The following is a 24,974-nucleotide window of genomic DNA, read 5'->3' on the forward strand; positions in this document are numbered from 1 at the left end:
CTTTTTTTTTTTAAGTAATGGTCTCATATACTTTTTAGTTGAAGTTTCAGTTTTTCCCCTTGGTGACTGACAGAATATTTTGGGTTAAAGATTGAACATTTTTGCTATTTGCAATATCTTGTTCCATTCTTTTCTTTGATTTCTGGTGACTGAAGAGAAATTCTGAGTACTCAAACTGAAGTTCCTTCACAGTTGATCGTATTTCACCTGAATGCTTGCAAAGTTTGTCACTGGAATTGTTACAATTAACCATCCTTTTTTTACATTTTCTATACTGGTGATCTGTTCGGTATTTTCTGTTGTTGATTTTTCAGTAGGATATTCAGGGTTTTTTGTTTTGTTTTGTTTTGTTTTTGTTTTAAAATCATGTTCTTTTGGAAGACTTAGAATCCTTAAATTCTTTCTATGTGATTTGTCTTCAAGTTCAGTCACTTTGGTTTGTGTAAAATTAATGTGTCCTTTAAAGTTATTGCCTTTTGCTTCTCTACTACTAAATTTTGTTCTGCTCCTGTAATTGCCACTTTCTAAGACCTCTTCACCACCTGGCCCCAAATTACCTTTGTAGATTTTTTTTTTTTTTAAGTGAGGCAATTGGGGTTAAGTGACTTGCCCAGGGTCACACAGCTAGTAAGTATTAACTGTCTGAGATTGGATTTGAACTCAGGTACTCCTGACTCCAGGGCCCGTGCTCTATCCACTGTGCCACCTAGTTGCCCCCACCTTTGTAGATTTTTAATCAATTACTCTCAACATGTCTATGGTGCAGTCATACAGGCATTCTTAATGTGTATGAGGGTATACACAGCACTTGTTCTCTCATTTCTGTGCCTTTGCACTGGCATATTCCCCATGTCTGAAATTCATTCCCTTCCACCTCTTCCTCTTAGAATTCCTGTTCTCTCTCAAGAATAAGCTTAAATACCACCTTTTTACATGATACCTTCCCTCATCTCCCAGCTTCAGCATTCCTAAGGGCAGAAATTTACATTTTCTCTATTTGTATCCCTGATGCCCAACATATAACAGGTACCTAAAAAATGCTCATTGGTAATTAATTATTGAAATCTCCATTGTGAGATCTAGATTCTCTGGCTTGGTTGTCTTTAGTCCTTTATTGAGAGCGCTGATTTCAGACCCAATTTCCATCCTAGTATATTCTTTTAACCATTAAAAAATTTCTTTGATTTCTGGGGAAATCTTGCTTTTATTGATGATTTTTGGTTAATTTTTCCTTCAATGTATTTTGGCCTTAAATGTTTTTAAACTCATTTTTCTTTTTTGTTTTGCTCACTCTGATGATTTATCTACTCACAAACTAGATTTATGCTTGGGCTTTTTCCTTCTGACTTTTTTTTTTTAACTTCCATTGGCCCTTCTCTGACTTTCCTCCTGACCCTTCTTCCTTCTTCTTCTAAGGTCTATATTAGGAGTAGTTGGCTCCCTTTCCATAGCAAACTGTGGGTATAAAAGGAATGACTCCAGATAGGTTTCTAGTCCCCTTTTCCCTCTAGCCAACCTTCTCTACACTGTCTTGTTTTCCTCTCCTCCATTTTCTCTCTTCTTCAGGTGGCTAGGTAGGTACACTCTCTACTTCCTCTTGAGGAATGTGTGTGTTGGGGTTCAAACTGAATCACTGCTGTGGGGGGACTAGAAAGGGATCATAATAACAGAACAAGAAGCACAAGCTTATCTGTGAAACTGACAGCACCCAGAGAGGTCATGAAATGGGGTCGGAAAAGTTGAGTAAATTTGGAACCTTTACACATTTTCAAGGAAAAGTAGTATTATACAGAGGATTTAAAGAATTGGCCTTAGGGTCAGGAAAACATGTTCAAGTCTTCTCTCTGATTTATCCCATATGAACTCAGGCAAGTCAATCTCTTACTGACACAAACAATTATAAATATAAATCGCAGAGTCATTAAACAACTGCTTTGGAAGAGGAAGTCTCCTACATCATCGAAATCACAAGTGTGGATAAAAAATGTTTAATTTTCTCATTTCAGTCAGTCAATACACATGACTGTGCAGGGTGCTAGGCCAGACAAGAATGGGGGGGGGGGGGAAGACATCCTTGCCCTCAGGGAGCTTATGTTCTAATTAGGAAAGGGTAGTGTACAGGTGGCTTGTCCTCCCAATATGCACCTATAACAAATTCAGACTGCTTACTCTTCACAGGCTCTGGAAGAACCGAACAAAAAGACTTAAGAGATATCATAGAGATAGCATCCTTTCATCCAGGCTGTCTCACTACTGTGAGCCATGTTTTAACCTCACTTAGACTAACTACACCACTGTAACAACCAGCCTCAGCACACAAGCAAGCAGACTGTTAAAACGAAGACAAAAACAGACTGTTATTTATCTAATTTACTGCTTAATTCCCCAGGGAATGAGATTTGGTAGGATTTTTTAGCATTGAAGGTGTTTTATAAATATGTTTGCTGAACCAAGGAATTATTGTTTTGCTTCATTTGCAAATTCAGTTTATGAAGGCATTTACAGTTCTGAGTTATGAGATGATCTTTGCTGTCCCTCTTCTGTTCACCCAGAGAAAAAAAGCAGATTTCATGTCAAAATACTATATAGTGTCTATTTAGCACCTGACAGCTGCCTCTTGTTTTTCAGGCTTTTTCTGTTGATTGCCCTACTGCTTAAATCAAATTAAATAAATCAAAACACTGGAACCATTTTTTGTTGATGATGAAGTGCAAATTTTCATTTTATTACTTATCTAAAAATAGACCTCAGCAATAACAATATACCCAAATTGTGGTTACTATAACAAAAGAAAAGGAAAAACAAAAAGGAAACAAGAATTTGCCTTAAAAATATTTCTGGAAAGACAAAATTAAAATTACTTTTATGCTGCCAACTCTCAATTACTTATGTTTGATATACCTTCTGTGTGTTATCTATAGACTGTTTTAAAGCTTGGGCTGGTTTCTGCCCATCACCTAGCTGTGCACCTGGACTAACTTCATCAGTTGTCAAGTCAGCCAAATGCAAACTAATTTTAATAAATGTCTGTCAACATAATTAAGGAAATCAATACATAACCAAAAAACCCAGAATGTAATCCAAAGTCAAATTCAAAGGTACTTCTCATTATCTGTAATTAGTTCTGCTAATTTTGGAGGGTGTGGGAGGGGTCATGGGAACAGATAATCAAGAGTTGGCTTTTGCAAATAATGATATTTTCATATTAACATTATATTGTCATGTAAAGAAGAGAAAAGCAATATCTAAATTCTTTAGAAGCACAAGACAAAGTAGAACATTTTCAAAGCAAATAATGATATTCAGAATTTCAGGAGCTTGTCATCTTCAAAGTGCGACATGAGTATTTTAGAAAAACTCAGGAGGCCTACTCCACACAAGTTCCTGTAGACTTCAAACAACAGGCTCACAAGGTGGGCATGGAACAAACAGAATACAGCCCCATTCTTGCACCAGACCTGGGAAGAAGGCAGGCCTTCCTATTCTCTCTCATCTTATTTTACAGAGGAAGAAACAAATGCAGTGAGTGGTTGAATGACCGACACAGGGTCAGGGAAGTCAGTAGCATATAACTCAGTCTCCTGTTTGGCCTATTTGTCCATATCCTTCCTCAAAGTATGTGCATGTATGCCATACAAAAATTTCCCTACTAAATGCAATGTCAAACGGACTCTCACTACACAGTCTAATCTTTGGGATCAGTGGCTACTGTTCCTACATTTATCACATCCTGTGGCCACTGAATATAATAAGAAGGCAGTACTTTAATGTCCATTTGATGCCTAGGATTTGCTGCAAAGAAGAACTGGCTAGAAAAATATTCCTTATGCTCCTGTTAATTCAAAGTGTGTTTAAGGAAGTCTTCATTGCATCCTAGATATCTAGATTTTATTGTGGTTTACTTTGGTTGTCTGTTAGAAATTCATTTTCAGTGGGACTAGATACCCCAATCATGACTTGCCCTGAGATTTACATGCTGGGCTACATACTGGGTCAAACACCAAGAATAATCCCTGGGCCCTTCATTCCTCCTAATCATGCCCAACAATACTTTTGTTTATAATACAAGTGTCCCAGGAATACACTGTGCTTTCATTATCCCTAACTATATACACTGTCCTAAAAGAGGCCATGAATCACAAAAAGAGCAAAGTTGTTTGTTTTAAATGAGGGTGGGAGAGACTTCCTTAGACATTTCTGAATGTAGCTGAATCAAAAGCACAATTTCCAGTGGCAATCTAAATTTTCACAGTATTAAAAAAAAACTACAGTGTAAGTTCTTTCCTGTCATGCCAATTTGATTTGGTTGTTCCAAACAGCCAGTATGTAAAATCACATCATGTAAAACATAATTCACTGAACCCATGACAAGGAAAAGTAAAAATAAGATTGCCTACCAACTACCATTAAAAGCTCAAATGAAGTACTTAAAAAATAAAAACCCAAACTCCCCAGCTGGCAGTCCTTAATGGAATACAGCCCCATGTAAAACTCTGAAGCAAAAATTCTGGATTACTCTTAAAAGTTTGGGGTTTCTTTGTGGAGGGAGTGCTTGGAGAGGGATTGTAATAAACTGCATTGAATAGTATGTGTACTGTTAGCATGTTGAAACAAGGTTCGAATTTTTAGACTTATTAACACCCCCAATATCTGCTAGCTGGCATGTAGTTTCTGCTTTATCTGTACCATCAGCAAACTGGAAGGCTTCTACTTTCTGGGGTATACCAGCGGTTGGAAGTTTTGTGCTCACACGGTAAGGGTACTTTCAAAGACTAAGAGTTATGATCAACCATGGCAGCAGTGGTCCCTCCCCCACCCCATGTGGACGTATGCCCAGATGATATCCCTGCCTTTCCGTGTGGATGCCTTCCAATTGCTGACTCTATGGATCCAATTTTACAGCACCACAAATGGCTTTTACGATGTCAAAACTAATTTGTTTTTAAGCGTGTTTGTGGGGAGAGGATACAAGTTTTGTGTTAATTTGTGAACTTGAAACCATCAAGTCTTTTCATTAAAATACAAACATGAAAACAAATGCAACCACTTTTTTTTTTTTTACCTTTAGTGACCATGGAGAAGCTTTACACATTCATAGAACATATTTTAACTTGGTGGGTATGGTCTGTTTATATGCTTTTCAAGAGGGAAACTTTCTGAAATTAATGATGAGAGTTGCACCATCTTCTTCCTTTGTGTTGGTACTTGGATGATTTTCTTTAAATGATAGCGTCATGTTCATCACTGCAACAACATGAAATACTGGAATTACTCTCAGTTTTGTAGTGGTACTAAGAATACCTGACTATTCACATTGATTATGAAAGTTACCTTGCAGAAGAGTTTAAATTCAGATAATCTGGATTCATTTCCATTGCTCTGCTTCATTTCTTATATAAAGGTAAACTTGAATATAAGAAACAGGCAGCTAAGAATGCTAGTTGGTATTCTCAAATTTTATCTATTTTTTTTACTTGAAGGAACTGCAATTTCTCTATTGTCTTTCTTGGATGCCTCCTCATGGGATGGATGTGGTTTTGAGTTCTTAGAAGCTTAGGATAGTTCTGGCAGGGCTTATCAACAAGTTAGAAGGACTTCAAGTATAAGGCCTGTGGTAAAAAGTTTTAACAGTCGGTTAGATAATGGAGAGACGCCAGTTTTTTTTTAGGACCACCCTTTTGGGGAGGAGACCAACAGCATGAGCTACGCATACCAGTCCGCCTGCCACGCACACCAGATTGCCTGCTGAGCACTCGACTTCCGGGGTGTGAGCTTAAAAGGCAAGGAGAGAACGGAAGTGGGGCCTTTTTTCCTGCTCCGCTGGTCTCCTGGCTGCGCTGCACAGACAGACGCGGACTGGAGTTTGACTTGGCCTGGCTCTCGGTTAACAGCACGCGCTTGACTCGGTCTCTCTCCCCAAAGGTGGCCTTTGGCTTTTGGTGAGTTTTATACGGAATATAGACTAAGCCTAGATTTAAGACGATTTGTATTGTATTTCTACTTTCCTATCCTTCTAATCAACATCACCTTGTGACTACCATACAATAAAAGCTCTATTTAGGAAACCAGAAGCTTCTTCCATTTACTAGTCTGGGAGATAAATTAAGGGAAAGGTTAAGTAGGGGAGATTTATGATCTAATATCCAATTTTAATCTCACAGGCCCGATGCCAGACTATGTAAGTTGAGGACTGGTCTCGCTAAGTTTGGAGAGATTTATCACTGTGTGGACACCATATCGTGATTTTATTTTTGGTGCGAGCAACTCATGAGAAATGTCTACACTATGGCACAGATGGGGAGAAATCTCCACTAGTGGAGGAAGTACCCATATGGATGAAATCATGCATGCTTTAAGTAACAAGAAAGGTCTATGACTCCAAAATTCTACAGACCTCTAATTCTGTGGTTTCAGGAGCGCAGGAACTTTTATCTTATTTACAAATGTATTTACCTTAGTGCTTAGCAAATAGTTTACTACCAAACCAGATTACTAAGTGATGAAAATAATAATAATGGCAAACATTTATATAGTACTCCCTATGTGCCAGGCACTGTGCTAATAAGCACTTTACAATTATTACCTGGGAGGCAGGTCCTATAATTAGCCCTATTTTATGAGAGGATGAGGAAACTGAGGCAAGCAGAGGTTAAGTAATTTGCCTAGGGTCACACAGGGACCAAGTATCTGAGGCCAGGTCTTCCTGATCCAGGCCCAGACACCCTTTTTTTTTTTTTTTTCACTTGAAGGAACTAATTTCCATTTACGGATTACAACTAAATTTATAGCTAAACCCAATCACTACTAAATCAATTTAAAGTCAGAATTTAATGGAAGAAATAAAATTCCTTTTTTCTTTATGGATTTTATAAAAATCAAGCTTCCTTTGTAGAACAAGGGGTGCTCCTGCCAACAGAGATCCATTGCTCTGAGAGGGATCATAGATCTCATGGGGGTTCATAAGCAGGTGAGGAATCAGGCAGTTGTGAGGAAAGACCAAGTCTGCAAAAGTTAAAAATTACTATGTTCCACCAAAAACAATGATTTCAAGAAGAAAAGCAGAGTTGGGACGAAATTACTATATCAATTGCTAGCTTTACAAATTCTGATCTTACAAAAGATGAGCAACATTTAAATATGACATATAATCAAATCATGGCTTTTAGTTTGCTGGTGAGATTTGGGAAGGTGATAGATTACACACATTCTGGGCACATTTGAAAAATATTCAGTATTCAGGGGCAGCTAGGTAGCACAGTGGATAAAGCACCAGCCCTAAATTCAGGAGGACCCGAGTTCAGATCCGGCCTCAGACACTTGACACTTAACTAGCTGTGTGACCCTGGGCAAGTCACTTAACCCTCATTCGCCCCCTCCCCCCCCCCAAAAAAATTCCAGTGTTCAAAACTATTTCTAAGCTGATAGGGTTTGAGTCACAAAGCATTTTCTTGCATCTGTGGACTGGGCAAACACACACAAAAAAGCGCTTTTGTCCAAATTTGTACTTAGTTGATAAAATGCCAACTAGGTATTTCTTTTTTTAAACCATGTGACAATACGTCAGAAGATCCTTTGCCTTTTGTGTTGTGGACTCTTTTGACTTCCTGGGGAAACTTAGGGACCCCTTCTAAGGATGTTTTAAAATGTATAAGATAAAAACAGGATCACAATGGAAAACAATTAGAAATACAGTTAACAAGATCTTTTGAAAAAACAAGTTCATGATCCTTAGGTTAAAAACCTCTACAGCTGCAGAAGAATAAAAACTATGCCACGGCACTACTTGACTATAATTTTTTGGGGGGACACCTGTTAGTATCTGAATGATTTTTTTTTTTTTTGGTGAGGCAATTAGGGTTAAGTGACTTGCCCAGTGTCACACAGCTAGTAAGTGTTAAGTGTCTGAGGCCGCATTTGAACTCAGGTCCTCCTGACTCCAGGGCCAGTGCTCTATCCACTGAGCCACCTAGCTGCCCCCAATTTGAGTGATTCTTTATCCTAAAATCTCTACTACTTCTGAATTTCAAAATACGTTTGTATTATTCTGATGAATTAGGAATAATACAAATACAGAAATATGGTACACATTGCAGTATAAATATAAACTATTTGGTAAGATTTAATACTTTAAAATTTAGTCTTTCTAGGGTGATAATTGAAAGCATAAGCCTAAAAATTCTTCCTTTACCCCTTTTATAACTTTATGGAAATAAAATATTGATGTAAAAATGCAGAGATCTATTTTAATGTGTGATATGACTAATGACCAAAGCCGGTGAATGTCCAAACAGGAAAGGACAGGTAATTGATTAAACTTATGTTTATAATTTATGCTTAAGTGTAAATATGTTCCATGTCCTTTGTTTAAAGGACACATGTTACTCTTGTTAAAACCAAAATCAATCTGAACTTGAAAACTTGTGTGTAGTTACGGTCACCCAACCTTAGGCAATAACAAAGAGGTTGCTGTTTACTTAGTGCTTTAAAGCAAGCAAAGCATATATTTAATCCATATACTTAATCTCATTTAATCTCATAGCAATTTTATGAGGGAAGTTACAGGGTGTCCCAAAAGTCTTAGTACAATTTTGAGCTTTAATAACTTCAGAAGTATAATTCCTACAAACTAAAAAAAGGTAATTTAAAAGTTCAATGATTTAAGTTTATTCTAAACCTTTTTTAATTTTGTGGATTTTGAATTATTTTTAAATTTAATTTTAACAAGATCCATGGGGCACGTTCTCATTAGACATTGTGTGTGTAGCAGTTTCTGGATGACACTTTCATCAGACCAGTGGATTGACAGAGGAGGTCCTCTTGCTTTGCTTTGTCACTTCAGTCACCTGATCTGTTTCCATTAGACTTTTTCTTGGGCAAGGGGTGGGGGTCATGTCAAAACTGCTATATATTCATTAAAACTTCATCCCTCATATGATCTTAAGGCTAGGATTATAAATGTGGTCCTTTCAGTCATTGGGAGGCAGCTAATTTAAGTTGTTTGGAATTGACCAGAGTAAGGTATAGCGCAAGACGGTGGTTATATTGTATTGTAACAAGAAATATATCAATATTTCAAAATTTAATAGTTCAATCTTTTTTGTAAATGTGTATGTGGAATTTACACTTCTGAAGTTATTAAAACAAATTGTATTAAGACTTTTGAGATTTTCTATATAAGAATCTCCATTTGACAAATGAGGAAACAGGCCCAGAGAGTTTCTGTGACTTGCCTGTGGTTGTGCAATTGCAGTAAGTGTCAGGTGGGATTCAAACAGAGTTCTTTCTGACTCCAAGGACAATACTGTGTCCACTGTATCATGCTGCCTTTCAAGATAAATATAAGGAAGCTAGCAAAAGTTTAGGGAAGAGGGGCAGCTAGGTGCCACAGTAGATAAAGCACCAGCCCTGAAATCAGGAGGACCCGAGTTCAAATCTGGCCTCAGACACGTGACACTTACTAGCCGTGTGACCTTGGGCAAGTCACTTAACCCTCAGTGCCCTGCCCCTTCCCCCCAAAAAGAAAAGTTCAGGGAAGGGCATCTAAATTGATCAAAGTAATACATTAGCTTTGATAGGAAGGTACAATACAACAAATTTTTATTAAATGCCTTCTATCAATAGGGCACTGTGCCAAGGTCTTAGAGATTCAAAGATATTTATAACACATGTCCTGATCACTAGGGCTTACAACATAATTGACAGAAAAAGACATGTATATGCATACATACACACACACATACACAACAGAACATGACAACACTGAGGAGTGAGGTCTTGGCCAAGTACTACGTGAAGTTTGAGTCAAGTGAAATTTCCAGCTATGGAGGATGGGATCAATTAAAACTTGGAACAGATGCTTCTGTGAATTGGGCCTTGAATGAAGAAGAGACTTTAAGAGATAGAGAAGGGAGTCCCATTCCAGGTACTGGGAATCGTGGGAGCAGACACAGAACATAGGAGAAGGCAGAAACAAGAAGAGGGGATGAGCAGTCTACTGTGACTGCAACACTATTGTCTAGGGAAATAATAAAAACTAAGAAATTGGAGTCAGATTGTAAAGACCTTTGACTACCAGAATTATGGCTACACACTTTAGGCAATGAGAAACCACTCAAGATTTCAAAATAAGTCACATGATCACAGCAAAAGAACAAGAAGATGTCTCAGGCGGTAGTATGAAGGTCTACATGAAGAAATAATAGACTGAAGTCTGGAAAACCCAATTAAGATGCATATGTTATGACTGTTTAGTTAGGAAGAATTGGGTAGTTATGAAAAAGTTGTAACAGGAGGGGAAAGAAGGGAATGAATGTGAATATCCCTCCTGGATCTGTGTCATTTGCCTTCCAGGCCAGGGCTTACCTCTGATGAGATATTGACAAGGTGTAATTGAAAGATGAGGGTAGAGAAGAAGAAAGAGTTAAGGTATCATTCTGAAGTTACAAACCTGGGTAACTAATACGATATCAAAAGAAGAAATTATAGGAAAAGGAAGTTTTGGGGGAAAGATGAAAAGCTTGGTTTGGGCCATACTTAATGTGATAGCAGTATGTCCTGGTGAAGCTGGTCTACAAGCAACAGAGGGTAGGAAAAAAGCAACTGGCAATCATGCGCAGATGTAATAAAATTGAAAACGTGGGAGTAGTTGAGATCAAGGATGAGAATGAAGGTGGTCAAGGACAGAACTCTAGATAACACCAACACATTAGGGATCAATTCAGGATACAATGCCAGCAGAGGGAAAAGAAGAGTAGGCAAGGCAGAAGAGTCTTGAGTGAAGATTGTTATCTCGGCAGTCGAAGGAGATTGTTCAAAAGGGGTTGATACCAAGAGTGACCAATAGCATTGAAAGTGGCAGAGGTCAAGGGGAAAAAATGACAGTAAAAAGGCTACTGGATTTCGTGCCAGAAGATCATGGGTAGGGACAGTTGTTTTAGTAGAGAAGTAGGAATGGAAACCAGATTGCAAGGGGTTAAAGGAGTCAGTGGGTAGTGAGAAAGTCAGCAATTGTAAAATTACTCTTTCTTAGGGCAGCTAGGTGGCACACTGGATAGAGTACCTGGCTTAAAGTCAAGAAGACTCATCTTCCTGAGTTCAATCTGGTCTCAGACACTGTGTGACCCTGGGCAAATCATTTAACCCTGTTTGCCTCAGTTCCTCATCTGTAAAATGAGCTGGAAAAGGGAATAGTGAACCATTCCAGTATCTTTACCAAGAAAGCCCCACCAAAGTCTGAAACGACTGAACAATAACTCTTTCTTAAAATTCAGTAGTGAAGCAGGGAAAATCAATATTTTATTTAAAAAAGGAGACTGTAGAGGGCATGATTTATAATGTATGAAAGAAATGGAGGGATGATTGGTAGAGCAAGGTCCTGAAAAAGAGAGGAGAGGATAAGACTGAGGAAACAGGTAGAAATAGCAAATAAGTTCTCCAAATTCAATAATCCGTCTTCTATTTTCAAGACAAAATGTTCCTTGTGCCCAGAAAATACTTCCTTCTAACCCCCACCTCTTAGAATCCTTGGCTTCTTTAAAGTTGCCACCTTTTATGGGAAACCTTTGCACATCCCACAAGTTACTAACATCCTCTTCCTACTTAAATGTCCAGTATTTACTTATCCATGTAGATGCTGTATTTATCCTGAGTAAAATGTAAACTCTGGTGTCATCCACATAGCCGTCACTTAAAAATGCTTATTTCCACTGGATGAAATTGGAAAAAAAATGAGTAAATATGATGAAATTCTTGAGAACCCCTAAGTGGTACAGATAAGGTGTATAAAAATTTGTAGATAAAATTCAGAATATTAGAACAAGAGGTGCCTTGAACAAGTTTGTCTTTGTGCAAATAAAAATAAATATAACCACCATTCACTGTTATGGTTCTAAGGGAACACGGGATACATGTCTAGAATCTGGAGGTCAGTGGAGATAATATTAGGGAGAAAAAGTACCATGCTCTCCCACAGAGCTGAGTTTGGTGCCACATTCAAGTAAAGAACACTGAGTTACAAAGATTACTAGATAGACAAATTTAATATGGACATGCCTTCAAAAGGCTTTTAATTTGTTAAAGCCTTCTGCTTTGATCAGGGGTGTTAGCAAATGAAAGCATCTGCTGATCCTGGTTTCTCTGTATAAAATGCAAGACTTGTGAAATTTACATGTACTTGTAGAATGTTAACATTCTTTCAACCACTGATGGCCACGCTCCCATTCTTTCAACCACTGATGGCCACGCTCCCCAGAAGACGGAACAATAGGATAAAGAACACTGTTCCTTTAAGACATTTTTTCATATGGAGTATGATAAAAAGGACAGAAATTATTTTTGTAAAGAGAAAGATTTATATGTTGCTGAATGTTGTAAGATATTAAACTGTTAAAGATGAACATTTTGATATCTAAAAGGAGTAGGAAATTTTTTTTCTAGAAATAAAAATTGCTAATATATGTATATAAAGAAATGTTTTCAGATGGGACCTGAACATTTTTAGAAAAAATAAAATGTGCTTCAAAGACTCAGATCCTTTTGTGAATGATGTCTCATGTTGGAACCGTTTTTAAGAAAGGTTTTTAAATATATCAACAATTGGAGAAATGTCAACGTAAAGATAAACATTGTTAAGGACACCAAAGAGAAGTTGGACCATTTTGAAGCCTTCTGAGCATTATGGTACCTCAGTTCATTTGCACAGGAATGTTTTAGGACTCTAGAGAGAATAAAACTTTTAAAATGAGAAATCCTATAATTATTTAGCTATTGAGGTGGTTTTTTTTTTAAAGGACAACTGATTTGATGATAAATGTAAGGAACTGTGACTTTTTGAGTGAAAGGAGAGTTGTTGAGAATCAGGAATCTTTCATTTAAGCCACTAAAATGCAGAGAAACTGCTTTTAGGACCCTGAAATGAGAGAAGAATTCGACATAGGTTCTTTCTTTCTCTGAGAAGGATTGAACCCAGAACAGGACAGGCTGGGAAAGCTGTTGGACCTGTGGCTGACAGAAAGCTTCAGCTGAGTGATTGCTGATATGCGGAAGAGAGATTTGACTTCATAGACTGAGGGACAGCTATTGCTTTTCAGTACCATCTCAAGGAAGGAGAGAGGTGATGTCCTTTTACTCTCTTCTGCTATTTCTGGCTGAAGAAGGAAAAGGAGAGGGGTGCTTTGCAGCTACTTTTGATACCCTGTAGTTGGCTAGGAAACAAAAGAGTCAACTCGAGTTGGAGTGAAGTTCTGATCTGACAACACAGCACTTTGGTAAGTGAATTACTGGCTGGACTGGTCTATGTAACCTAGAGATATTGGATTTGATGAACTTTTTGGTTCTTTGGCTTAAGGAGAATTGGCATTCATAAAAAGAAGTAATGTATTCTAAATGTCCTTTTAAAGTTGATGATAAACTGAGAGCTTGTAAATTTTTTATGCACACACACACATACATAAACATACACACACGTCCGAAAAATGTAGAGAATAAAAAAGGATTTGCTTAGTTGAAGAGTGGTGAGTATTAATAGGGAGACAATGAGCAGAGAAGCAGTTTCTCATGGTTATGGCTTAGCAGTATGCCTGGCACATCGTAGGTGCTTAATAATGCTTAGTGACTTATGATCCTGAATGACTCAAAGACATCAAAACCTGCTGACCAGAGCTGTGAATTACTGGGCACACAGGTTTACAGGTTTTTCCATCTCATGTACTTTTCTGCCAGGTTCCTGTAAGTGTGCACCCAATTTGGCAACACAGACACTGGTATATTCATGAGAGAATGTGATCCATGTTTATATATATATATATATATATAATTTTTTTATTATTAAGCACTGACTTTAATATTAGTATTTATGTTATTTATCTTGCCTTTAAAGAAAGATCTTTAATTTGTAGATCCATTAATTACTTTTTATTAAATATATGGTTATGTTTAAGATCTAAAAATGCCATTACTGTGAGTGAGTGGTTGCAAAAGGATCTTGCACAGTGTGGATGAGTTACCTTGTATATGGCTGGTTGTGTAGACAAAGAACTCATCATATAGGAACTCGAGATAAAATACTGCATAGGGAGAGTACATTTTTCTTCAACACGTTTATCCATAGGATCTTGAGAGAGTGTGTATGTAACTACATCATATTTAGTCTATCTTTGGGAAAGAATTGCTAATGTGAGGGCAGGTTGGAATGACTGAGTTAACTCAAAGAAGGAGTGGTGTGTCAACATATTTTGTGAGAAGGATTACATTTATATGTGGTGTGGCATTTGGGAGAGACTATTCACACTACATTATCACTCACCATACCATGACCCCTGTTATAATTGGGGGGCCTCATGTAGGGTGTTGTCTATACCTCCACTGTAGTGTCACTACCACCTGTGGCATTAACAAAATATAAACTACAGATATTTTTCCTCACAGTTTTTCTGTTTTGGATATTTCAGCTGGAGTTTAGCCATAAAATAGACATTTAAAAAAAAAAAGGAGAGAAAAAAGACATGATGTCCCAATATGTTCAAACTTACATGGTTCTGTATCGAATGCCTCTTGAATAATACGTTTTGCATCCAATGTAGAGAACAGATAAAACTCCCAGAGTTAGTACGATACCACCAACAAAGCTGCCGATATCAAATTTTGATCCTTTGTTCATTTTGGCATTGATGTTGGCTGTGGCCAAAATAAAGGGGAAAAATGGGTTTTAGCATTTGGTTTTTTAATACTGTATTAGTCAAAAATCCTTCTGAATTTTAGTGCAGGGAAATCTGGTACCAGGGTATTGGGATAACACGGGTGACAGAAGTGCTTCCTTGCTCATGTGGCTCGGCTCACTGTGATTGCCTGTCTCTCATTTCTTTTGCTTTTATCTATACCTTTCCCTTAACTGAAATCCCTAAGAACTCTCATTTTAAGCAGACCTCCAGAAAAAGTGCTATTTAGGTTCAGGTCCTAGTAATTCTGTCTCTTGGGGTCAATTCTTGAAAGTCTCCTATTCGACTAAACCAGAAGGCAATTTATTTGGTTTTCTGTATAGTAATTTCCATGTGCATAATAATAATAATAATAGCTAACATTTACATAGTGGTTACTGCATACCACACACTGTGCTAAGTGCTTTACAACTATTGTCTTATTTGATCCTCACAAGAGCCCTGAGAAATAGGTTCTGTTATCCTCATTTTACAGATAAGGAAACTGAGGCAGACAGGTTAGGTAACTTGCCCATGGCTACATAGCTATTAAGTACCCCAGTCTGGATTTGAATTCAGGTTTCCTTGGCTCAAGACCAGGAGCTTTATCCACTGCCACCTAGCTGTCTCAAAAATACATATACTTATTCTTATAAATAGGAGTCTGAAATTCCTTAGTGGAAATCTCACCCTCCAGGTGGGGGACTGAAATAATGCTAAACATAAAATAATAATAATAATAATACTGGGTTCTAATTTTTTTGTTGTTTTGTTTGTATCTGAGTTTCATGTGTAACAACTGGACAATCTATAATTGCAAAGTCTATATATAGTTGCAAAGATTTTGAATTTCATTAGACATATGTTTTTGAGCTATCATTATTTGATTTGATGTGATTATTGGAAAAGTTATTTAAAGTTGTGTTAAGATCAATTTTGTAGGAGATGTTCCAGCTGAGGAGATTTTCTAGCTGGTGAAGACCATGTAAATAGCCTGGGAAAGACTTCTCTGCAATCATACCTGAGATCACACTCGGAATACAGAGCTGCATCCAGATGATGACCCAAGAATTATCTGTTGAAGATGAGACTTCCAGAGACTTCACTGGACATTTCCTTTTTGCTTCCCTTTTCCCTGTTCCATACACTATTTGTAATGTCTACCTCCTAAAGGGGAGTGCCCCCTTTAGTTTTGTCAATGTGTGGCTCATTTTCTTCTTTTATTCCCCTTCACATTGTTAACCATTATAAGCCCCATAGTTAAGAACCCTTTGTAAAATATCTGTAATATTAATTTGATTCACTGAGGAAACACAGTTTCTCAATGGGGACCTGTGAGAAAATAATTATTAATAATGATTTCTTGGGGGGACCTAGAGACCCAATTTTAGCCTTTCTACCCCTCCCCCCCCACTTCTAGAAAGCCCAGTGCTTGAGAAAGTTCTAATCTCTTTCAGGGTTTAATCCTGTTCAGGTTGGATTCTAGTCCAGTGAACTGAGGGGATTAAGGCACATCTATCAGAATGTGCCTTTGCCCTCCAGGGGGTCTCCCCCATTAGGTCCTGATGTCATTAAAGTACAGTTCATTTTAATATGGACCACCTTCAAGTAACGCCAACCAATGGAATTAAATGATACTAGCCAATTAGCTTTGATCAATGTGTAGTGACATACCTCTATCAAGTGGATAAAAGGAAAGAACACATGAGGCTCTGGGCTGTCACCATCTTGGAACACATTCTTGATCTGAATCCACTGTTGGCTGGACAGGGTAGACTGTTAAGACATGTGCTTTCTCTCTCTCTTTTTTTTCTGGCAGGGCAATGAGGGTTAAGTGACTTGCCCAGGGTCACACAGCTACTAAGTGTCAAGTGTCTGAGGCTGGATTTGAACTCAGGTCCTCCTGAATCCAGGGCTGGTGCTTTATCCACTGTGCCACCTAACTGCCCCCATCTTAGAAATATGGTACTGGGGGGTTTGGGGCTTGTGTTAAATGCCACACGGTCAATGCTTTAATAATGTGTAATGTTAATTAATAATGCTTACTGCTAAAAAAAATACATGTACTTATTCCTCTGATGAGCTCAAGACCAAATATATTTCAATTGCTCCCTGGAGAAAGGTAATCAACTTTAGAACCACATCAAACTATGGATCTCAGGATAGGCAGAACACTTCAGAGTGTAGTCCAAATCAGATTAAAATGTAATGGAGAAATATTTAACAAAATAAATAAAAACATCAAAGAACATAGATAATGTTAATCTGTGGTTTTTCTAAATCAATATGTCACCCTCAGGGAAGCCTTATGTATGATTTAATGGCCCCCATTTCTATTTGAGTTTGACATCCCTGCTCTAGTCCAAGCCTTTCATTTTATAGAAGAGTAAACAGAAGCCCATCAGGGGTTTCAATGACTATCCAAAGGTCACCTGGGTAGTGAGCAACAGAGCCAGAATTTGAACTTGCATCTCTTGACTCTAAATCCAAAGTTCTTTCCCATTATATGACAACAGCTGCTGCTCACTGAATATAGGGCTCTGAATTGTACAGCCAGAAACATTTCCTTAAAAATTATTTTTCTGTGTGTAAGCAAGCAATTGTGGCAATAAAGTTAACTTCACTGAATTTCATAACATGCTTTAAAGTTTGCAAAGTTTTTTTCTTTTTTAACAACCTCATGAGGCAGGTTGGGTGTGTATTATCATTCAAATCCCTTCCTCTTATATAGATGAGGAAGGAGAAGCTCATCAGGAAAGACTAAGGTGATATTTTTCCATAACTAATTTATCAATAAGATTCATGGCATAAATGAAAACATCACAGATTCTGGGTTGGTAGGGTCCTGAGATTACCAAATCCAAATCCTTAAAAATGAGGAAACTGAAGCCCAGAGAGATTATGTTAGTGGAATAGGGTCAGTCATATAGCTAGTAAGTAGGGGAGTCAAGATTTGGATCCAGGTACCCTGTACTCCAAGTCAAATCCAATTTCTATTATACCTCACAACCTCAAATAAGGGCTTAGATTGTGTGTGTGTGTGTGTGGGGGGGCAATTGGGGTTAAGTGACTTTCCCAGGGTCACACAGCTAGTAAGTGTTAAGTGTCTGAGGCCAGATTTGAACTCAGGTTCTCCTGAATCCAGGGCCAGTGCTTTATCTACTGCACCACCTAGCTGCCCCTGGGCTTAAATATCTTAAAAACATTTGGTATAAGGGATTCTGATGCAGATGTTTATAGGAGAAGCAAGCCAAAATGAGGTAATCCCTTAAGATTAGAATTTGGTGGCTGTTTTGTTTTTTAGACTCAGTCTCTCTAGCTTGCCCACAGGGCAGCTAGGTGGTATAGTGGATAGAGTGCCAGGCCTGGAGTCAGGAAGACTCATCTTCCTGAATTCAAATTTGTGTGATTTGAATTTAAATTACTAGCTGTGTGAGCCTGGGGAGATCACTTAACGTTGTTTGCCTCAGTTTTCTCATCCGTAAAATAAGTTGGAGGAAAAAAAATGGCAAACCACTTCAGTATCTTTGTCAAGAAAACCCCAAATAGGGCCATGAAGAGTCATAAATGGCTGGAAATGACACAACAAAAAATGAAATCTTGCCCAAGGTGGGATGTGCAATGGCCACTGAGGACTTGATCCCACTACTGATGGGCATGGAAGCTCTACCTCACTTTTGTTTTTCCAACCTGGACCTTCCACTCCCCCTTAGACAGCTTTTAGCCCTATTGCAGTTCAGAACTCATGAGCTCAGGTGAGCTACCAGCCTCAGTCTCCCCAGTGGCAGGGACTAAGAGGTCTGAGCCCCTCTGCTCTGGTAAGGCTAGATTTTGAAAAGAAGTTTTGACACAGGAGACATATACTAATTAGGGTCATACCTGTGGCCAGTGTAGCCATGGTTGTCACTGTACTGTTGTTGCTGGCTGTGGCAGCTGATGATTTTGAGGCACTGTGGGCTGTTGTGCTTCTTGTTGTTGTCAATGGTTTCACGGTGGTGTTAGTCCCAGGTGTTGAGAGTTTAGTTGTTACCTGAGGTTTTTCTGTAGTTTTGTTGATAGAGGCGGTTGTGTTAGCAGATGAGCTCTGGGACGCTGGTGTAGTTGTCACAGGTTTGATGGTGGATGTCACGTTGGATTGGACTTCTGTGCCATTGGTCTTATCTTGCAGAATTTCACTTGTGGTGTGGTTTGTCTTTGCATCTTTACCTTAAGAGAAAACCAAAAAAGTTATTAGTTTTGGAAATAAGCTGGAGAAGGAATGGGAAAACTGAGTGTCCATTTCAGTTGAGAATTCCATGGTTTTCTTACTAAATGATAGCTATAACTGGCATAATTAAGAAAGGGGCATTCAATAGCATGAAATACACTAGACTATTTAGTCAGAAAGCCTAGGGTCTAGTTCTTGCTTTAACTTTGTATTAGTCACAACCTCCCTGCACCTCCCTGTCCTCATCTGTAAAATGTTAATGATATTCATCTCTCAGAATTATGAAAATCAAACAGGAACATGCATCTGAAAATACTTTTGGAAATAACAAAGCAAAGCATGTATATCTTGTAATAATTATCCTTCACCATTCACTGAAAACAAGTTGAGGAAGGAATAAGCAAACTGAAGCTGACTGGATTTAGATTGGCTCTCAGAAAGAACTTTAGCTAGGTAGTACAGTGGACAGTGCTGGGTCTGAAGTCAAGATGACCTGAGTTCAAATCCAGATGTAGAAGCTTACTGGCTGTGTGACCTTGGGCAAGTCAATTAACCTATTTGCCTCAGCTTTCTCATCTGTAAAATGGGGGTAATGAGAGCCCCTATGTCCCAGGGTTATTTTGAGGATCAAATGAGATAACAAAGTCCTCAGTACAGTGTTTGCCACAAAGTGAGTACTATATAAATGTTAGCTACTATTACTGACTGTGGAATACTCAAAGGGCACCAGCCAAGGAGGTGGCAAAGGCTTCTTTGAATAATAAAAAGAGGATATAAGACCATTTCCAGGCATAGTAAGTATGCAGCTTTTCATCTTTTTTAAAAAAATTAGAAAAAAAAAGCCAGACAAGCAGACTAGTGTTGAAAGCTACAGGTTGATCCTGTCCTATACATAAAATGAAGAGCAGATTGTACATAAAGGAGCTGCGGTCTCATGTGCAAACTTTTTGTTGTTATTGTTCCTTGTATATGCAAATGTCCTCATTTTACTTCTTTGTTAAATTTGGGATAAAAACGAATTAATTCTAAAAAGTTCTGTGAACTTGTTAGGGAATTGATGAACTGGTCAGGAGTTGTATTACAGTAATACCATGTGCCTCTAAAGCCTTCCCTTGGGCTTCTTGAGCTCAGGGACTGCCCTGGACATGAATTTAGCTTACTAGAAGTCAGCCATTGTCCTTCCTTATATATAATGCTCAGAACTGAACACAGTGTTCCAGATTTGATCTGACCAGAATTACCTCCTTATTCCTGGCCAAAAAGCTTCTCGAAAGAAGTCTAAGGTTGCATCACTTTTCCCAGTGGCCAGTATCCTTACTGTTGATTCATGTGCTTACAGTCCACTAACATCCCCATATCTTTTTCGGATGATGTGAATTCACTAGCCGTGACTTCCCCAACTGTTTTTATCCTGTTGAATGCAGTGATTGTACCTACTCCAAATTAAAAAAAATTCTAGTTATTCATTTAGATGGGGCCTTGGTAATCTTAGTGTTGTTGGCAAACCTACACTGATTGCTGAATTGCTGAGAATTCTTCAGTTAAGAAACTCTTTCCTTGTAACAACCCTCTGAGTCCAGGTATCATATATATTGTTATCCTCCTGTTACAAGATAAAGAAATTGAGTATTGGAGAACTTTATTGTCTAGTCCAAGGCTAAAAATGTAGGTAGTACATGGTCAGGGTTTGGACCCAGCTATCTGGGCTCCAAATCAATGTGTTCTTTTCAATACATTATTACAATGTTGTTCACCAAACAAATGTACCTGTCCTTGCTGGGAACAGTTGCTCTTTATGTTAAGAGGTAAGGCCAGCCTGTGGCAAAATGGAAGTCAACTAAATTTGTCATTCTACACTGTGCTCCCCTGCAGACCCAGCCTCACCGCTCCCTTTCCAAATACTGGAATACCAGCTGCTTGTGTCTGTGGGAACACTGATGGCCTTGCTCGAACTTATTGTGCAGTGAAACTCACACTCTGTCATACCTTTCCCATCCCGGGGTTTCTGAACCCTTGACTGTGATAATACAAACGCACCCTCCCTTCCCCATCCTTCACTGTCTTGCTCTGCTCCCTTGTTCCCAACACTCAGGATCTATCCACATCTTCTAATGTGCTCTCTGGAATTTCTGTTCCAGAGCTATCAAAACTAACAATGACCTGTCCAGGAAAAAAAAATGTCCCCATGAGACACTTTTAAGTTTAATCTGTATCATTAACATTTTCTTCATCACTTTCTTAAGTTTAGACAATCAACAAAACAAAACAAGCTGTGATTGTGGCATTTGCTGATTTTTTCCCCCAGCACTTCAGGCACTAGTGAGTTCATGCACATGCCCAGGATGTGTCATCCCTGGCTACCCTTTCCAGCTTTGGTTGCACTTTCATTATATACCCCAACTCTTTGTTATAACAGGGGAATTAGAATACTCATTGTTCTTCACTGTCACTTTCAGGCTCTCCCTCTGCTACCATCACTCAGTTACATCTTCTCCTTTAAGGCTCATTCAATTCATATTTCTCATCTACAGACCCCCCAGGTGACCCTTCCTTCCTCAAGGTGTTTGGTACCTGGCTCACAGTTCCTGTCCCTGTCCCTCCCTCCCCACCCCCAACTTGAGGACTCTCTACCCAGTTTTTTTTTTTTCCCAGGCTCACCCACCTGTACTGACTTACACTCTCCTCCCTTCTACATCTTGACACCTCAGTGAACCTGCTCTACTCTCTATTCTCTTGCCCCCGATGTTGCCCTGCCAAGCCCCTACCTTGGATCACTCCCATCATATACTGCCTTTTTTCTTCTTATTTACTGAACAAACCTAGAAAAAACGGTGGAGCCATGCTGACTGGATTCAATAAAAAATTATGTCACATAACTTCAACTGGGAGCTCACTGCTGCAAGGCAATCCTTTTACACCTCTCTAATTGATTCACTATCCTACTCACTACAACAGCTTTTCCAAAAAATTTTATCTCTCTTGAAGCTTCCCATCTCATTCTTACTTTCTCTAAGCTGAGAGCTCCTTTTTCTTCCCTGGTCCTTATGCCATAAGACTCAGATGCCTTCTTGAATGAGTTCAGTGCCTGGCTTGGAGCTAGGAGGCCCGATGGATATAGCACTGGGCCCAGAGTCAGGAAGACCAGACTTAAAATCCACCCTCAGACACTTAGTAGCTGTTGCATCCCTAGGCAATCACTTAACCTGTCTGGCTCAGTTTCCTCAACTGTAGAATGAAGATAATCATAGCATCTACCTCCCAGGGTTGATGTTAGGATCAAATGAGATGACATTTGTAAAGTGCTTACCTGAATAAACGCTTGTTTCTTTCCTTCCCCATCTATCTCTTCCTTTACCCTTGTCCCACGTGAAGAGGTGGCCCTTCTCCTCATCAAAAAAAACCCCTCTCTACAAGCACTTAATCCCATTCCACCTTGTCTTCTTTTTGTCCCTTCTGTCACTCCCTACTCTCCCACCAATCTTAAATCCTTCCCTGCTGCCTATAAACAAGTCCTAGTCTCCCCTATCCTCAAAAAACCTTCACTTGATCTGTCCATCCCTGACCACCATTTCCCTCAATCTGCCCTCCCTTCTACTAGCCCCACCTCCCTTTTCTTTCCCCTTTCCCCTCCTACTTCTGCCTTCCCTTCTATCAGTGCCCCACCCTTGTCTTTCCCCTTCCCCTATAGGGTTACAACCAACTGAGTATGTATGTTATTACCTCTTTGAGCCTCCCTTCTTTCCCTCTATTGTAATAGGTCTTTGATGCCTCTTCATGTGATGCGATTTACTCCCTTTCTGCCTCCCCTTTTCTTTTCCCCCAGTACAATCCTTTGTTACCCCTTAAGGTTTTTTTTTAATATCATCACATCAAAATCAACTTATACACCCTCTGTTTATGTATATTCTTTCAATCTGCCATAATAGACGTACGGTTCTCAAGAGTTACAAGTATCTCCTTCCCATATAGGGATGTAAACATTTTAACTTTATTGAATAAACACGTTCCTCCCCCCACCTCAATTTTACCTTTTTATGCTTCTCTTGAGTCTTATATTTGAAGAATGAATTTTCTGTTCAGTTCTGGTCTTTTTATCAAGAAAGTTTTCAAGTACCTTACTTCACTGAACATCCATCTTTTCCCCTGAAAGATCAGGTTAAATTTTACTAGGTAGTAGATTCTTGGTTTTAATCCAAGCTCCTTTGCCTTCCAGAATATCCTATTCTAAGCTCTCTAATCCTTCAATATTAAAGCTTCCAGGTCCTGTGTAATTCTGATTGTGGCTCCTTGATATTTAAATTATTTCTTCCTGGTTGCTTGAAGTATTTTCTCCTTCACCTGATAATTCTGGAATTTGGCTACAATATTTCTTGGAGTTTTCATTTTGGAGTCTCTTTCAGGAGGTGATCAGTAGGCTCTTTTTTTGGGGGGGGGGGTAGGGCAATGAGGGTTGTGACTTGCCCAGGGTCACACTGCTAGTAAGTGTCAAGTGTCTGTGGCTGGATTTGAACTCAGGTCCTCCTGAATCCAGGGCTGGTGCTTTATCCACTGTGCCACCTAGCTTCCCCCAGTGGATTCTTTCAATAACTAATTTTTCCTCTGGTTCTAAGACATTGGGACAGTTCTCAATCATTTCCTGAAATATGCTGTCCAGGTTCTTTTTTTGATCATGGACCTCAGGTAGTCTATCAATTCTTAAATTGTCCCTCTTAGATCTATTTTCCACATCTGTTGCTTTTCCAGTGAGGTATTTTATGCTTTCTTCCATTTTTACATTCTTTTGATTCTGCTTTACTACTTCCTGATGTCTCATTGAGTCATTAGCTTCCATCTGCCCAATTCTGATTCTTAAGGAATTATTTTCCCCAGGCAACTTTTGGACCTTCTTTTCCATTTGGCCACTTGTATTTTTCAAAGAGTTGTTTTCCTCAGTCAATTTTTGTCCTTTTTCCAAGTTATTGACCCTCTCTTACATAACACTAATTTCTTTTCCCAATATTTCTTCTACCTCTTAATCCTTTTTGAGCCCTTCCAAGGAGGCTTTTTGGTCTAGAGACCAATCCATCTTCTCTTCTGAGGCTTTGCATGCAGGCATTTTGACATTGTTCTGAATTTGTGTTTTGATCTTCCTTGTTAGCTTAGTAGCTTTCTATAGTGTGGGTTCTTTTCTGTTTCTTATTTATATTTTAGCCTATTTCATGCCTTTTAATGTTGAGCTCTGCTCCTGTGGCACGGGGGGGTACTGTCCCAAAATTCTTTTGCTGAGGGTCAGGGGCCTGACACTGGCTTTCTGCTATGAGGTCTCTGGCTTGAGGCTTGCTCACTGAACTGGGGTGACCCAGCCTAGTTGCATCTATTGTATAGCAAACACCATAGCTGGCAGATTGCCTTCTGCATTGAATTTGGGGGTCTCATAACTAGTCTGCTGTGCCACTAGACTACTGAGGCAGGGCTGAGGAACCTCAGCTGCTGATCTGTGCTGTGGCTAATGCTCTTCCATTGTCTTGTCCAGACACCCTCCATGCTGCACTCCCCTTTTACCCAAGTAAGACAGACCCTTCCTGAAGTCCTTCTAGGTTATCTTAAGGCAGAAGATTGTTTCACTGTCTTTTTGTAGGTTCTGTATCTCCAGAATCCATTTAAAGGCTTGATTTAATGTTGTTTCCAAGGCAAATTTGGGACAGGTCGGGTAACTTCCTGGATTCTGTCTGCCGTCTTGGCTTCACCCCCATTTCTTAATGAAGCACTAGGCTTATAGTCAGCCTCTGTCCTTTCCCTTTGCTATCATCCTTAGCAATAATAATATTTATGTTGATGAATTTAGTGATACTTGTCTTTAGCTAGTTCTTCTATGTTCAAAAGAACTTATTAGCCAATCTTTTTCTTCCTTTTTCTGCCAAAATTTTTGAGTTCTCAATTACAAAATGACAGAATTTCAGTATTGGAAGGGAGCTTATCATTCATTTAGCTCAACCCCTACTTACTAAGAATTCTTTTTACAACATGACAAGTGGTCATTTATCCTTTTCTCAAAGGCCTCCTCTAGTGAGGAGAACCTCTTAAAGGCAGCCCAT

The 24,974-nt window shown here is 38.9% G+C and overlaps 1 protein-coding gene across 1 annotated transcript in view; it reads right to left on the bottom strand.

Annotated features, from left to right (window-relative positions):
- Positions 1 to 2,704: 2,704 nt before the first annotated feature.
- The window catches only part of TMEM123 (transmembrane protein 123), an 82,467-nt gene continuing 60,197 nt past the window's right edge, over positions 2,705 to 24,974 (bottom strand). The window contains exons 2-4 of the mRNA XM_043996738.1: positions 18,573 to 18,899; positions 14,529 to 14,673; positions 2,705 to 5,244 (exon numbers count right to left, since the gene is read on the bottom strand). Of these exons, the coding sequence (XP_043852673.1) occupies positions 5,220 to 5,244; positions 14,529 to 14,673; positions 18,573 to 18,899 (497 nt within the window). The 3' untranslated portion in view covers positions 2,705 to 5,219. The remainder of the gene's footprint in view (positions 5,245 to 14,528; positions 14,674 to 18,572; positions 18,900 to 24,974) is intronic.

Source organism: Dromiciops gliroides, chromosome 3 (assembly GCF_019393635.1).
Source record: "Dromiciops gliroides isolate mDroGli1 chromosome 3, mDroGli1.pri, whole genome shotgun sequence".
Classification (NCBI taxonomy): Eukaryota; Metazoa; Chordata; class Mammalia; order Microbiotheria; family Microbiotheriidae; genus Dromiciops; species Dromiciops gliroides.